The following is a 14,178-nucleotide window of genomic DNA, read 5'->3' on the forward strand; positions in this document are numbered from 1 at the left end:
CTCAAAAACCCCAAAGGCAAAAAAACAAACAAAAAAAACAACCCAACATTTATTAGTTTTTAAAATCTCAAGATTTTTAAGCCAATCTTTTGCTTTTGGGGGACTTGATTCATCATTTTTGAATTCTTGGTGGTGGAGAGACTGCAAGGCAGTACATACTACTGTGAAGTTTTGGATCCCCTGCACTAGATCCTGCCACCTTGTAGTTACTGATTTTAATGCAACCTTCTATAAATATAAGTTGCAATAACCATATCTGAATACAACATGTGAGAGTAAATGCAACACTGATTCTGGAAACTTGAATCACTTGTCTGTTGAAAGATCCCACAGCCTGACATAAGCAGGGGCGGCTCTAGGAATTTTGCCGCCCCAAGCATGGCAGGCAGGCTGCCTTCTGCGGCTTGCCTGTGGACGGTCCGCTGGTTCGTCGAAGCCGCGGGACCAGCAGACCCCCGGGAGGTCCGTCGAAGCTGCAGGACCAGCGGACCCTCCGCAGGCAAGCCGCCGAGGGCAGCCTGCCTGCCACCCTCGCGGCGCCGGCAGAGCGCCCCCTGCGGCTTGCCATCCCAAGCACGCACTTGGCGTGCTGGGGCCTGGAGCCGCCCCTGGACATAAGGCATAGGAGAGAAGGATGATGCATTCCATTGTGAAGCCAATTTAAGGCGATGCTAAGGGAACTCTTTCAGCTTAGTTTCATTTCCCCTGATTTTGTCTGAGAATCTGGGTGGAGTCAGTGACAAAAGAAATTGTATTGTATTGCTAAATCAATTCATAGTAATGCTAGTGGAATGCTTTTGAGTTAGTTTCATTTCTTCTGTTTTCTGTCTGGTATCTTGGGTGGGGCTTCTGATCAAGAAAAGAAGAAAGTCTATATTGGGTTATACAGTACTTTCCTGTTGGGCTGAGTACAAGGCAGGTAGGAATTTTTCTCCTTCTCTTTTCAGTAACTATTTAAAAGTTTGTGTGTATCTTTAATTCATCTCTTTTCATAGCTAAATGTGGGTAGGCTGGTAGACACTGTAAAGATATCTGAAATAAGAGAGAAGAATAAATGAGTTTTTGGGCACAGGCTTTCTCCCTATAAAATTATCAGTATCTCTACCAGCATATGGATACAGGTTACAAAATAAATATGATTGTTTCCTCTTTATAAGGATGTATTTGGGAGCCAAAGTTTTAAATTGCTGAAGTGTGATGCATTTTTAGGTGTTTGTGTGTTGAGAAGGCTGGAGTTGTTACAGGAATTCAGCCTAATAGCCTGGATAACCATCTAATTGTTTTCAGTGCTGTGAGCACTGTGTCTGCTCAGATTTTCGTTCCTGTGGGAAGCTGCATGGAATTAAAGTATAACAAAGAGGATGGGGTTTAGAGCCAGTAATTCTGAGGAAATCACAATAATATCGCAGGCAGAAGTCTGTGCCACTTTTCATATGTTTGGGAAAGGCGGTGTGTGAAAATGGCACCTTCTTACTAAACAGTCAGGCTCCCTATGCATTTAGTGTCAATAGTTGCTTGATTTAGTGACTAAGTAAGTTTTGGCTATTTCTTTTAGCACCACAGCTCCAAGACAGCTATGGAAAAGTGAGCAGGATTCTAGTCAGGTTCACATATTAAAATAATTGTGCAAATTAATGCATAATTTTCATTACTAACAAAATCAATGGGTAAAATTTAATGTATATTTAGGAATGGATTAATGACACATTGGGAGATAAACACATGAAAGCAAGGGAAAAATTAATCCACCATTATATTGATGAATGGGGTACAGGTTGCTCTGGAGGAAAATAATATGTCTGACTTTATTACCGGGCAGCCTATGAACAACAACAAAAAGAGGGTGGGAAAAAGGAGGAGAGAATTGTGGAATACTTTTGGAAAATATAATTTTTTCACAAAATTTGAAAAAAAAATTCATCCAGCTCTATAGCTAGTTAAAAAATGACAATTTTTTCAAAAAATTGCTCTATTTTTTGTTTATTTTTCTCATTTCCAAATATTGTCCCTATTTCAACCATGTATTCTTCCTTGGATGAGATGTCTCCACTGACCAACAGGGGTTTTCAGGAGCATTTTGGGACTGATTGCTGTCCAGTCTAGCTCAGCTGCCTCAGGGCCAGGACTGAAGGCCTGCAAAGTGTTGATTTAAGGTGACTTTAAAAACAAAATTGGACATATACCATTTTTTCTTGTTCATAAAGTATAAAAAACCCTAAATAGTTGGGTTTTTTTTTAAAGTCTGTTGTTTTGTTTTTCCTGATGCCTCTTTTATGCATTAGAACTGTAACTAATGTCAAGTCTAGTATTCCCCATTTTGCTATAGGCTTGTTTTAGAATAGCCGGAAGTCTGGATCAGCCATTAATTAAAGAGACGAGGGTTATGATATTTCCACTAAAGAATTTTTTCTTCTTATTCTTTTTTCAAGCATCTCGCTTTAGTAGGGTTTTAATAAAACAAACGTCCCCTCCATTTTTAAACCAACTGCATTAAAGAAAAGAAAATCACTGCCTCTCTGTCAGTCTGGTAACTGTGAGATCATGAACCTCCTATTTCTCCAGACATTCTTCCAGGACAAAGAGGGGAGACAAGACCTGAATTTTTACTACATTAAAACTAAACAGGAAAAGAAAAAAAGAGTAAACTTCCAATTCTCCTTTTTACAATATAATGCAGCAAAAAGGCCACAACCCCTTTTTTGTTCTTTTACAGGCCACTTTTAAGCAAAGGGAGTGGCCCACTTGTAAAGAGCCAGCCACCAGTTGGCCGGATTTGCCTTTTTGAAAAATGAAATGTCATTTTTCTAAATCCACAGGCTCATGGAAACTCTCCACAAAAAGAATGGCTGGAGTGTGGAGTGTTGGTTTGTGCTTCTTACCTCTGTTTGCCAACTGTCCATTTGGGCCCCATTCAGGTAGATCAGGGGTGGGCAAACTACAGCCGCTGGCTGGATCCGGCCCCTCAGGGCTTTGGATCTGGCCCATGGCACCACCGGCACCACGTACCTGCGGCCCCTGGGTGGGGGGCAGAGGGCTCTGTGTGTTGCCCTTGCCTCCAGGCACCGCCCCCCACAGCTCCCATTGGCCAGGAATGGGGAACCATGGCCAATAGGAGCTTCGGGGGAGGTACCTGGAGGCACGGCAAGGGCAGCGCACGCAGAGCCCTCTGCCTCCCGCCCCGTCCCCCAGGGGCCGCAGTGCTTCCGGGAGCGGCGCGGGGCCGGGGACAGGGCAGACAGGGAGCCTGCCCTGGCCTTGGTGCACACCGCTGCCACCCTGGAGCTGCTAGAGGTAAGCGGCACCGGGCCAGAGCCCGAACCCCTTCTGCACCTCGCTCCCCAACTCCCTGCCCTAAGCCCCCTGCCTGCACCTCGCACCCCTCCTGCACCCCAACCCCCTGCCCTGAGCTCCCTGATGCACCCCTGTGGACCCCAACCCCCTGCCCTGAGCTCCCTGCCACACCCCGCACTCCCTCTCGCACCCCAATCCCCTGCCCCAGCCCTGCATACAATTTCCCCACCCATATATGGCCCTCAGCCCAAAAAGTTTGCCCACCCCTGCTGTAGACACACACGTGCTAAACTCCCAACTCATCCAAGTAAATTTAAGTGTGAGGGTGAATATTTGCAGTATCTGGGCTTTAAATAGGACACTCATGAGGCAGAAGCATTCTGCTCATACCCTCTATCACACTGCTAGAGCTGCTCACAATTTTTTCCATCAAAGCATTTTATTGATGAAAAAATGTTTTTTCAAATATAATGGTGGGGGGGGGAACAATTTTTTTTAACTTTGGTCAAAATGTTCTGATTTTTTTAAAATGAAAAAGAAAAATGATTGAAAATCATTTTTTGAGACCTGATCATTGTTAAAAAGGCATTTTTGAGGGAAATTTGGGAAAATGTTTCAAAATCTCTCATTAAAAGTAATTGGCATTTTTTTGGACCAACTCAGCACAGTGATGCAGTACAAATAAGGGGTCAGAACCTCAGCTGGTACAAACCAACACAGATCCATTGGTTTGAAAAGAATTACACCAGCTGGTTCCAGCAAAGATCTGGCCCAAGCAATAACAATATGGTTTTGATTTTCTCCCTAGTTATTACTATTGCAGAGCTGAATCCATTCAAGCCCACGTATTGTTTTCAGAGCAATACAGAAGAGTTGCTGGACTAGACATTTGCTTTTCAGTGACAGTTAATGAACAAGTCCCAGAGCTGCTGGGCATCTTCATCTGGCAAGCAAAGAAGCAGACAAGTAATGTATAAACCATCACTGCGTAGGATGCCGGCACAGTCAAGGCCTGAAGCTTACTTGATGGCCAAAGAAGCACAAGTATTCCATGGAGGAAGACACCCCCCACAGTCAAATGGAGCTTTTGCAGCATCGCTGTCAACACGGACTCAAACAGTTTTTGCGGGATCATTCCCAACTCAGTCAGAAGACGGTTTTGCAGTACCTCTCCCGCCAGAGTCAGAAGACAATTTTGTAACATCGCCCGCACCGGCACAGACTAACACAGGTTTTACAGGATTGCTCTCAACGCAGTCAAATGCAATGTTTGCAGGATCACACCCGGCCCAATCAAAAGGAGCTTTCCCAGGATATTTCCCGGCCCAGACTAAAGCAGTTTTTCCAGGATCACTCCCAACACAGTCAAAAGAAGCTTTAACAAGACTGCAACCAACAGAGTCAAAAGGAGCTACTGCAGTGCCATACCCTTGCGTGCAGAATGCACATCCGGAGTGGAATGAAATGATTCAGAGACACATAGCAGCAGCCCAGCGGGCTGAGTCATCTTCTCTTGATGATATTTCTCAGAAACAGCAAGGGGGAATATATCATTTCCAAGAGCAAAAGAATAAGGCAAGTCACATATTTGGCATTTGAGTGAAAACTGATGACTCTGAGATTAATGTTCAGCTGCTGTCAGGGCTGAATTTTCAGTGGTCTGGGCTCACTTCTGCATACACAGTCTGCAGACACAGATCAAAACAGTTCTGTCTCTGTGTGTGATTGTGTAAGTCTGGGCACCAATCCTGCAAATGAACACTTACACACATGTTTAACTTCATACACATGTGTAAATCCCTTTGACTCATATAGTATTTTGTAAATCACATGCGTAAATATTTCCAGGATTGGGGGCCAGGTGCTTAGTTGTGTAATTACTAAGATTTGCCCCTGCATTTCATTTGCAGGTGTAAAAAAATGTAGGCATAGAAAATAGAAGGGCCACAACCTAACTCCAACTTTCCCCTTGAATGTATATCTTAATGAATAGTCACATTAAGAAACTTTAAACAGATATTATGGGATTTGAGTTTTTGGTTGTTTTTTTTTTTTTTTACATGAGGCTCCAGTGCTTTCAATAGAAATTGATAGAAGTACGAAGACTCTTATTTAATATTCTATGTTTAACACTGAGAAAATCAGAATAGACATATGAAAAGTTTATATTAAAGCAGTCAAATAATATTAGATAATAAGCATTGCAGTTATGATCAGGGGGTACAAAAATATTTTCCCCATGGTGATAAGTATTGTCTGTCTTATCACTAAAGACAGCTATTCTGTATTTTGTTTCAATATATATCTATTTCTTGAAATAGTGTTCTTAATTCAGAGTGGAAGATAAGAATTTAGCTTTTTATCTCCATACACAGATACCAGATTTTAGATTAAGATGGGAAGCTGCCTGACCTGTTAAATCATAAAATACTAGTTTTCTCAAAGTGACATGGGTACCTTAAGTGCAGCAACTTGCTTGAAACCTGGAGAGCAGGGGCGGTTCCAGGCACCAGTGCACCAAGCGCGTGCCTGGGACGGCAAACTGTGGAGGGTGGCCTGGCGGTCGCCATGAGGGCGGCTGTCAGGCTGCCTTTGGCGGCATGCCTGCGGGAGGTCCTCTGCTACCATGGCTTCAGCGTCAATTTGGCGGCGGGTATGCCAAAGGCGCGGGACTGGCGGACCTCCCGCAGGTGTGCCGCCAAAAGCCATCTGACTGCTGTGCTTGGGACAGCAAAATACACAGAGCCGGCCCTGCTGAAGAGAGGTTGCCTGCGGGAAGAATTTGGAGGAGGCAGCAGGAAGTCAGACTGTATGCACAGTCAGGGACGCTAAAATATAGTTGGAACAGCACTGTAAATAACTGCTCTAATAAACAGCCAGTTTTGTTTAATAAAAGTGGAGTCCTCGTGTTGTCTCACATACCACCTGCTGTGTAATAAGCGACATCAAAGTAATCACCTTTTTTTTAAAAAAGGTGATTCATTCTTTCCCAGGGCACAATATTCTTCCCTGGAAGGGAGGAGGTACGGGAAGGATCAACATAATAATCGAAAAGATACTGACCAGCTGTTAGCCCATAAAGAAATTACAGCAGAACCTCACTTATCTCTGCACACTCTGACTCACATACAAACTGTACATTTCTCCAGAGCACACAGCAGTGATTTAATAGGGATCATGTACTGAGGTTTCTTATTACTAAGACCTTCATTATTTTACTATATCTACATGAACTAGCACATTATGATGCATTATAAATAAATAAAATCATAGAATCATACATTGGGAGTGAGAACAACAAGATAACAACAGATATAGCCAGAGGGGGACGGTTAGGTGTAAGGAAGGGGGGGGGACAGATACTAGATCAACAGGTCATACTGGTAGTACTGTGTCCCTACCGAGCTGGGTGAAAAGAGTGAGAGGAGCCCAACAGCAAAAGTTAGGATGTTTGTTCACCAATGCGAGAAGCTTAGGTAATAAAATGGAGGAACTGGAGCTACTGGTCCGAGAATTGAAACCGGATATCGTAGGAATAACAGAAACATGGTGGAACGATAGCCATGACTGGAGTACAGGTATGGAAGGGTATGTGCTGTTTAGGAAAGACCGATGCAAAGGTAAAGGTGGGGGAGTAGCATTGTATATCAATAATGAGGTGAAATGTAATGAAATAACTAGCAATGCAATGGATAATACGGAGTCTGTGTGGGCAATGGTCACATTGGGGAAGAAAACTACCAGAGCCTCACCCGGGATAGTGATTGGGGTGTGCTATAGACCGCCGGGATCTAGCTTGGAGACGGATAGAGAGCTCTTTAATGTTTTTAAGGAGGTAAACACTAATAGGAACTGCTTGATCATGGGAGACTTTAACTTCCCAGATATAGATTGGGAAACAAATGCTAGTAATAACAATAGGGCTCAGCTTTTCCTAGACATAATAGCTGATGAATTCCTCCATCAAGTAGTTGCTGAACCGACGAGGGGGGATGCCATTTTAGATCTGATTTTGGTGAGTAATGAGGACCTTGTTGAGGAAATAGTTGTAGGGGACAACCTTGGCTCGAGTGATCATGAGCTAATTCGTTTCAAAATTAATGAGAGGATAATCAATATTGCATCTGAGACTAGGGTTTACAATTTCAAAAGGGCTAACTTTACTAAATTAAGGCGACTAGTTAGGGAAGTGGACTGGACCAACATATTTAGGGATCTAAAGGCAGATGACGCCTGGGGTTACTTCAGGTTGAAATTGCAGGAGTTGTCAGAGGCATGTATCCCGAGAAAGGGAAAACGGCTCGTAGGTAGCAGTTTTAGACTGAGCTGGATGACCAAGCGTCTTAGAGGGGTCATTAAGAAAAAACAGAAAGCGTACCAGGAGTGGAAAATGGGAGGGATCAGCAAAGAAACCTACCTTATGGAGGTCAGAGGGTGTAGGGATGCAGTGAGAAAGGCAAAGCGACGGGTGGAGATGGACCTAGCGAAGGGGATTAAAACCAATAGCAAAAGGTTTTTTAGCCATATAAATAGGAAGAAAACCAAGAAGGAAGAAGTGGGACCGCTTAAAACTTTAAACGGAGTGGAGATTAGGGATAATCTTGGAATGGCACAATATCTGAATGAATATTTTGCCTCGGTCTTTAATGAGGCTAATGAAGGGCTAAGGAATAGTGATAGAGGGACCGATGGGAATGAAGATATGGGGGTAGACATTACGGTATCTGAGGTGGAGGCCAAACTTGAACAGCTTAACGGAAGTAAATCGGGGGGCCCGGATAATCTTCATCCTAGAATATTAAGGGAATTGGCGAGTGATATTGCTAGCCCGTTAGCGATGATTTTTAATAAATCTCTAAATTCGGGGATTGTACCGTTTGACTGGAGATTAGCTAATGTAGTTCCTATATTCAAGAAGGGGAAAAAAAGTGACCCGGGTAACTACAGGCCTGTTAGTTTAACATCTGTAGTATGCAAAGTAATGGAAAAATTTTAAAAGAGAGAGTGGTTACGGAGCAGGAGGCCAAGGGCAACTGGGATAGATTACAGCATGGATTTACGAAAGGTAGATCGTGCCAAACCAATCTGATCTCCTTCTTTGAGAAAGTAACAGATTTTTTAGACAAGGGAAATGCGGTGGATCTAATATATCTGGATTTCAGTAAGGCGTTTGATACGGTACCGCATGAGGAATTATTGGTTAAATTGGAAAAGATGGGGATCGAAATGAAAATCCAGAGGTGGATAAGGAGCTGGTTAAAGGGGAGACTGCAGAGGGTAGTACTGAAAGGGGAACTGTCGGGTTGGAGGGGGGTTACCAGTGGAGTTCCTCAAGGTTCGGTTTTGGGTCCGATTTTATTCAATCTATTTATTGCTGACCTGGGAACCAAGAGTAGGAGTGGGCTGATAAAGTTTGCGGATGACACCAAGTTGGGAGGTATTGCCAATTCGGAAAAGGATCGGGATATCCTCCAGGGAGATTTGGATGACCTTGTAAACTGGAGTATTAGTAACAGGATGAAATTCAATAGTGAGAAGTGTAAGGTTATGCATTTAGGGATGACTAACAAGAATTTTAGTTATAAGCTAGGGACGCACCAGTTGGAAGTAACGGAGGAGGAGAAGGACCTGGGAGTCCTGGTTGATCGTAGGATGACTATGAGTAGGCAATGTGATGTGGCCGTTAAAAAAGCTAATGCGGTCTTGGGTTGCATTAGGCGAGGTATTTCTAGTAGGGATAAGGAAGTGCTAGTCCCGTTATATAAGGCGTTGGTGAGACCTCATTTGGAGTATTGTGTGCAGTTTTGGTCTCCCATGTTTAAGAAGGATGAATTAAAACTGGAACGGGTACAAAGAAGGGCCACTAGAATGATCCGAGGAATGGAAGGCCTGTCGTATGAAAGGAGACTTGAGGAGCTCGGTTTGTTTTCCTTAACCAAAAGAAGGATAAGGGGAGATATGATTGCACTCTTTAAATATATCAGAGGGATAAACACCAGGGAAGGAGAGGAATTATTTCAGCTCAGTGCTAATGTAGACACGAGGACAAACGGATATAAATTGTCAGTCAGGAAATTTAGGCTTGAAATTAGACGAAGGTTTCTAACCATCAGGGGAGTGCAATACTGGAACAGCCTACCGAGGGAAACAGTAGGGGCGAAGGACCTCCATGACTTTAAGATTAAGCTAGATAAGTTTATGGAGGAGATGGTATGATAGGATAACGGGCTTAGTCAATAGGTCAATTAAGTGCCACACTGGTAAATAGTACAATGGGTCAATGATATGATATTCTTAACCTTTTTCCAGAGGGTATGGCTGGAGAGTCTTGCCCGCATGCTCGGGGTTCAGCTGACCGCCATATTTGGGGTCGGGAAGGAATTTTCCTCCAGGGCAGATTGGCAGTGGCCCTGGAGGTTTTTCGCCTTCCTCCGAAGCATGGGGCAGGGGTCGCTTGCTAAAGGAGTGGGTAGATCGGCTTATGTGGCCTGCATCTTGCAGGAGGTCAGACTAGATGATCATAATGGTCCCTTCTGATCTTGAATTCTATGATTCTATGATTCTATGAAAAGAAAAAAATGCAGTTACCAAAAATAACTGAACAAAGGACATTTGATGGGGTGTTGTTCTTGCTTTTCTTATTGTGTATTCACTTACTTGCCAATTTATAAAATTCAGTAATTTGCAATAGATATTGGTGCAAATTAGATAAATTTTGCTGAATTTACAGAAACATGTTTACCTTGTCAAGAATACTTCAGAAGGCTTGTAGCTCACAGTACAAAGCGAGTGGTATGGTGGGGTGAAGTACAGTTTGCTGCTGATGTACATCATTTATGGCATAGACATGTTTAACTATGCCTGATTCTGTGAAACAAGCTCAAATGAAATGTAATGTTATTCCTACAGAATGCAGAACACACCTTGTACAACCAATATGAGGAGAGAGTCCGTCCCTGTATTGATCTCATTGACTCCCTGAGAGCCCTCGGAGTAGAAAAGGACCTGGCTTTGCCAGCAATTGCAGTGATTGGAGACCAGAGTTCTGGAAAAAGCTCGGTTCTAGAAGCCCTGTCCGGGGTTGCTCTTCCTAGAGGCAGTGGTAAGAATTTACCTCTTAGCTTTTCATGTCAGAAATCTGACTCTTCCCCGAGTCGCAGTGGTGTGTTTCTATCTGATATTCTGTAATTCATGTCAGCTTGGGGACACTGAAAGTTGGGTTAAGATTCGTCCCTGGCACAACCCAAAAGAATTTGTATTTTCCCAATCCCATCATACAGAAAACACTGTTATGATGAGAACTGTGCGGCAACTGGCATATCCCTTTTGTGGGAAATTCCACTATTTTGATATTTGCTTTCGTTCCCTAAGGGAATAAAACCTTGTATTCCAGACTTAATTGTGAAACAACTTTTGGAAACATTATTTTGAGTCAGTTGAAGCATTTAGATTCAATAACATCAAAATGTTTTGTTTCGATGTTGACTTTATATTCAGAAGAGGTAATTGTGTGGAGGGAACCAACTGCTCCTTAGCCAGATAATAGTAACCTTTGTTCCAGAGACGCCTGTGCTGGCACAGGAGGACACCTGACTGCAGCTCTCATGACCCAAGCAGAGGCAGCAGTATGGGCACTCAAAAGACCATCTGACAGCATATGCTGAAGCTAGTGTCTAAACAGGAGACACATGCATTGTGTTCCAGGTATTTACGAAAGACACTATGTTAAAGCTCTGCAAAAGGTGCTGTTATTCTGAACCACTTTACTCTGTCTAACAATAGAAGAACTGCCAGGGACACGGCAGGTAAACCACAGTACTTCCAGAGCATTCTTCCACATCTTTGCTTCATCTTCACACCTTCTGGGTGTGAGGTTGGCCAGAGTGGAAGTCTCCTCCTTTTTTGTATCTGTCAAGTTTGGCTGCTATTCCCGAAGGGAAAGTGCCATGGAGATTAATAGAGTTGAAACCAATAGGGGTCTATGAAAATGAAAATCAGGACTGGATGTTTTTCTAAAAGATATTCACTAGCATGACAGGAAGATATTGGCCTGATGCAGGAATCACTGGGTGCAATTCTATGGCCTGTGTTATGTAGACTAATGGTCATAATGATCCTTTCTGGCCTTAAAATCTATTAAAATTAAACAGGGTTTGTTAGAGGGCTTTCCCTTCACCCTCTCCCCTGGTTCTTGTCACGCAGACAGGAAACAGAAGACTAGAAGTCCAAAGTGCAGGCAATGTGATGTTTATTGGGTTAGTTTCCAGCAAGTGTGTATACCATAACTCTGATGCCGCAGAGCATGTTTCACAGTGTCTTGTCCCCCACTCCTCCGCAGGCATAATTATACCTGAAATGCATGCCCACCGCTTACAATTTATGGTCATGTTCTGTTGGGGGGTGGGGGGGTGTCCATGGGTCTGGAGTCTTCGTCCAACCTCTTTTGTACCCCAAGGGAGGGGTAAGGAATGAGAATGTGCTACGGTCAAGGGCAGGCGTTTCTCTGGCCTTTTATTGTTTTATCTTTCCCAACCCGCCCTTGCCCGTCCCGACTGGTTGCTTGATCTTGCCTTGAGATAAGAGTTGCTTGCTTGTATATTATACTCCCACCATCCCAGTAACACTTTAACTGCTCTTATCTCTTCCCATTATACTAACAAACCCATCTAGCTAGGCAGAAGCAACATACACAGTGTCTTTATCCTTTGTTCACACATATTAGTAAGAATGTATGTATATCAAAAAATTAAACAGCAAGCAAAACCCAAAATACTATCTCAAGTGAAAATACAGGCCTGAATCCTACATTGTCACTAGCACTCTTAACAGGGTTCTATAGAAAGTACTCTTAAAAATCTATGGAAATTAATACATCTACAGAATATTTAAACAAGCCGATGCAATATAAAATGATCTCCCTACTATAGAACCGGATCAGGGTACAATTCTATAGTAGGGATATGATACTAAACAGCTATTTTTAAAAGTATAAAACATCTAGCAATACGCACACCTTTAAAGTTTCCTCTCTCTCCAGATATATATTACTGGTTTCCATTACCCACTTTAACTATGTGAAATAGCTTTCAAACAAATGTGAAATCTTTCAAAACAGAACTTTTAAAATATGGTCACTGCACAGTGCTACATACAAATGGGATGATAGTTTTCTCACTGCCCTATGGGGGAGGGATAGCTCAGTGGTTTGAGTATCAGCCTGCTAAACCCAGGGTTGTGAGTTCAATCCTTGAGGAGGCCACTTAGGGATCTGGGGCAAAAAATTGGTCCTGCTAGTGAAGGCAGGGGGCTGGACTTGATGACCTTTCAAGGTCCCTTCCAGTTCTAGGAGATTGGTATATCTCCAATTATTACCTATTACCAATGCCCAGCCTGCTTTCCCAACTCTCAGATATTCCAGTGTGTGAGCTGTGTGAACACACTGAAGCGCTTTGGGCATTCTTCTGCATACTGTGGGAAAAGCTACATTCTGTGGGGTGCTCTGCACCCTTTCAAAGTAACAAGGATGATCGTTAACAGAATTAACTCTCCTTATGGACAACTGCAGGTATTACCACCAGATGTCCCTTAGTGCTCAGACTGAAAAAACTGGCTCCTCAGCAGGAATGGAAAGGGAGAATTAGATACCTGGATATAGATGAAGAACTCCACAATCCCTCAGTGGTGGATAAGGAAATAAGAAAAGGTAAGTGCTATTTATTGCATTCTGATTTAATTCATCAGATCCTCCTTTTCATCCTTTATTCCCTTCTGTTAGGCAGCATAACATTTCCCAAATTAACACCTTGATTATGACTGCTGAGAATGCAAAGAACACAGGGAGCCACATTCACAGCTGGAATAAAGCGGCACAACTCAGCTGATCTTAGTGGCATTGCAGCATTTTACATGATGGGAGAAAACACCTCTCCTACCCCAAGGGCTATCAGCTTATGCCCTGAAGCTTAAGGTTTGATTGTCCTTGTCTTAGCTTGTGTAGTTACCTACATTGTTATTGGTCATAACATTGTTTGTTTTTACATATATATTTATTCTCTGAGGTTTTCAAGAAATAATTAAAAAAAACCCGGTATGGTAGCAAGGTAAGTGACATAAAAGTCAAATAAGCTAATTATGTGACTGAAGGTTTTTCATGAGAAATTATTTATTTTGATATCAAGAAATAGCAGAAATACACAGCTATAAAAATGATAAAAGCAGCAAAGAATCCTGTGGCACCTTATAGACTAACAGACGTATTGGAGCAAGAGCTTTCGTGGGTGAATACCCACTTCGTCGGATGCATGCATGAAAGCTCATGCTCCAAAATGTCTGTTAGTCTATAAGGTGCCACAGGATTCTTTGCTGCTTTTACAGATCCAGACTAACACGGCTACCCCTCTGATATAAAAATGATGTTATTTTGAATTAACAAATCAGTTGTATGTACCTCTACACTTCTGTGAGGTGGTGTTTGATTGTTAAAACAGAGTACTGGCACTCAATATCCTTCTATTCTGTTCATGGCTCTGCCAGTGATTTGCTATATGATCTTGGACAAGTCACTTAATCTCTGTGCCTCACTGCATCCCTTTATAGAATGTGTATAATAATCCTTTGCTACCTGGCAAGGTTGTCAAGGATTAACTAATGCGTGTCCAGCATTTTGGAGATGAGGAACCAATTATGTAAATGTTAAGTATTTTATTGTATCACTATATTATTATTTTTATAAAAACAGCTCCATGTATTTGATTTTTGTACATTGAGATTTCTGAAAGTTTAATTCGTAGACAGTGTATTCTTCAATTTTTATTAAGGCTCAAATCTGAAAAGGAGTCCAATCATATCTCATTGATTTCCATGGGATTTTGTGTGGGCAGGATTGGA

At 42.6% G+C, this 14,178-nt stretch overlaps 1 protein-coding gene across 2 annotated transcripts in view; it reads left to right on the forward strand.

Annotated features, from left to right (window-relative positions):
- The first annotated feature begins 761 nt into the window (after positions 1-761).
- LOC123362167 (interferon-induced GTP-binding protein Mx2-like) overlaps positions 762-14,178 on the forward strand; it is a 35,606-nt gene continuing 22,189 nt past the window's right edge. The window contains exons 1-5 of one of the 2 annotated variants that reach the window (XM_045002520.1): positions 901-919; positions 2,041-2,153; positions 4,100-4,866; positions 10,201-10,393; positions 12,857-12,994. In XM_045002520.1, coding sequence (XP_044858455.1) covers positions 4,201-4,866; positions 10,201-10,393; positions 12,857-12,994 — 997 coding nt within the window. In that variant the 5' untranslated portion in view covers positions 901-919; positions 2,041-2,153; positions 4,100-4,200. Of the gene's footprint in view, positions 920-2,040; positions 2,154-4,099; positions 4,867-10,200; positions 10,394-12,856; positions 12,995-14,178 lie in introns of both variants that reach the window. The other variant, XM_045002519.1, reaches the window with a different exon arrangement.

The sequence above is a fragment of the Mauremys mutica genome, chromosome 1 (genome assembly GCF_020497125.1).
Source record: "Mauremys mutica isolate MM-2020 ecotype Southern chromosome 1, ASM2049712v1, whole genome shotgun sequence".
Lineage (NCBI taxonomy): Eukaryota > Metazoa > Chordata > Testudines > Geoemydidae > Mauremys > Mauremys mutica.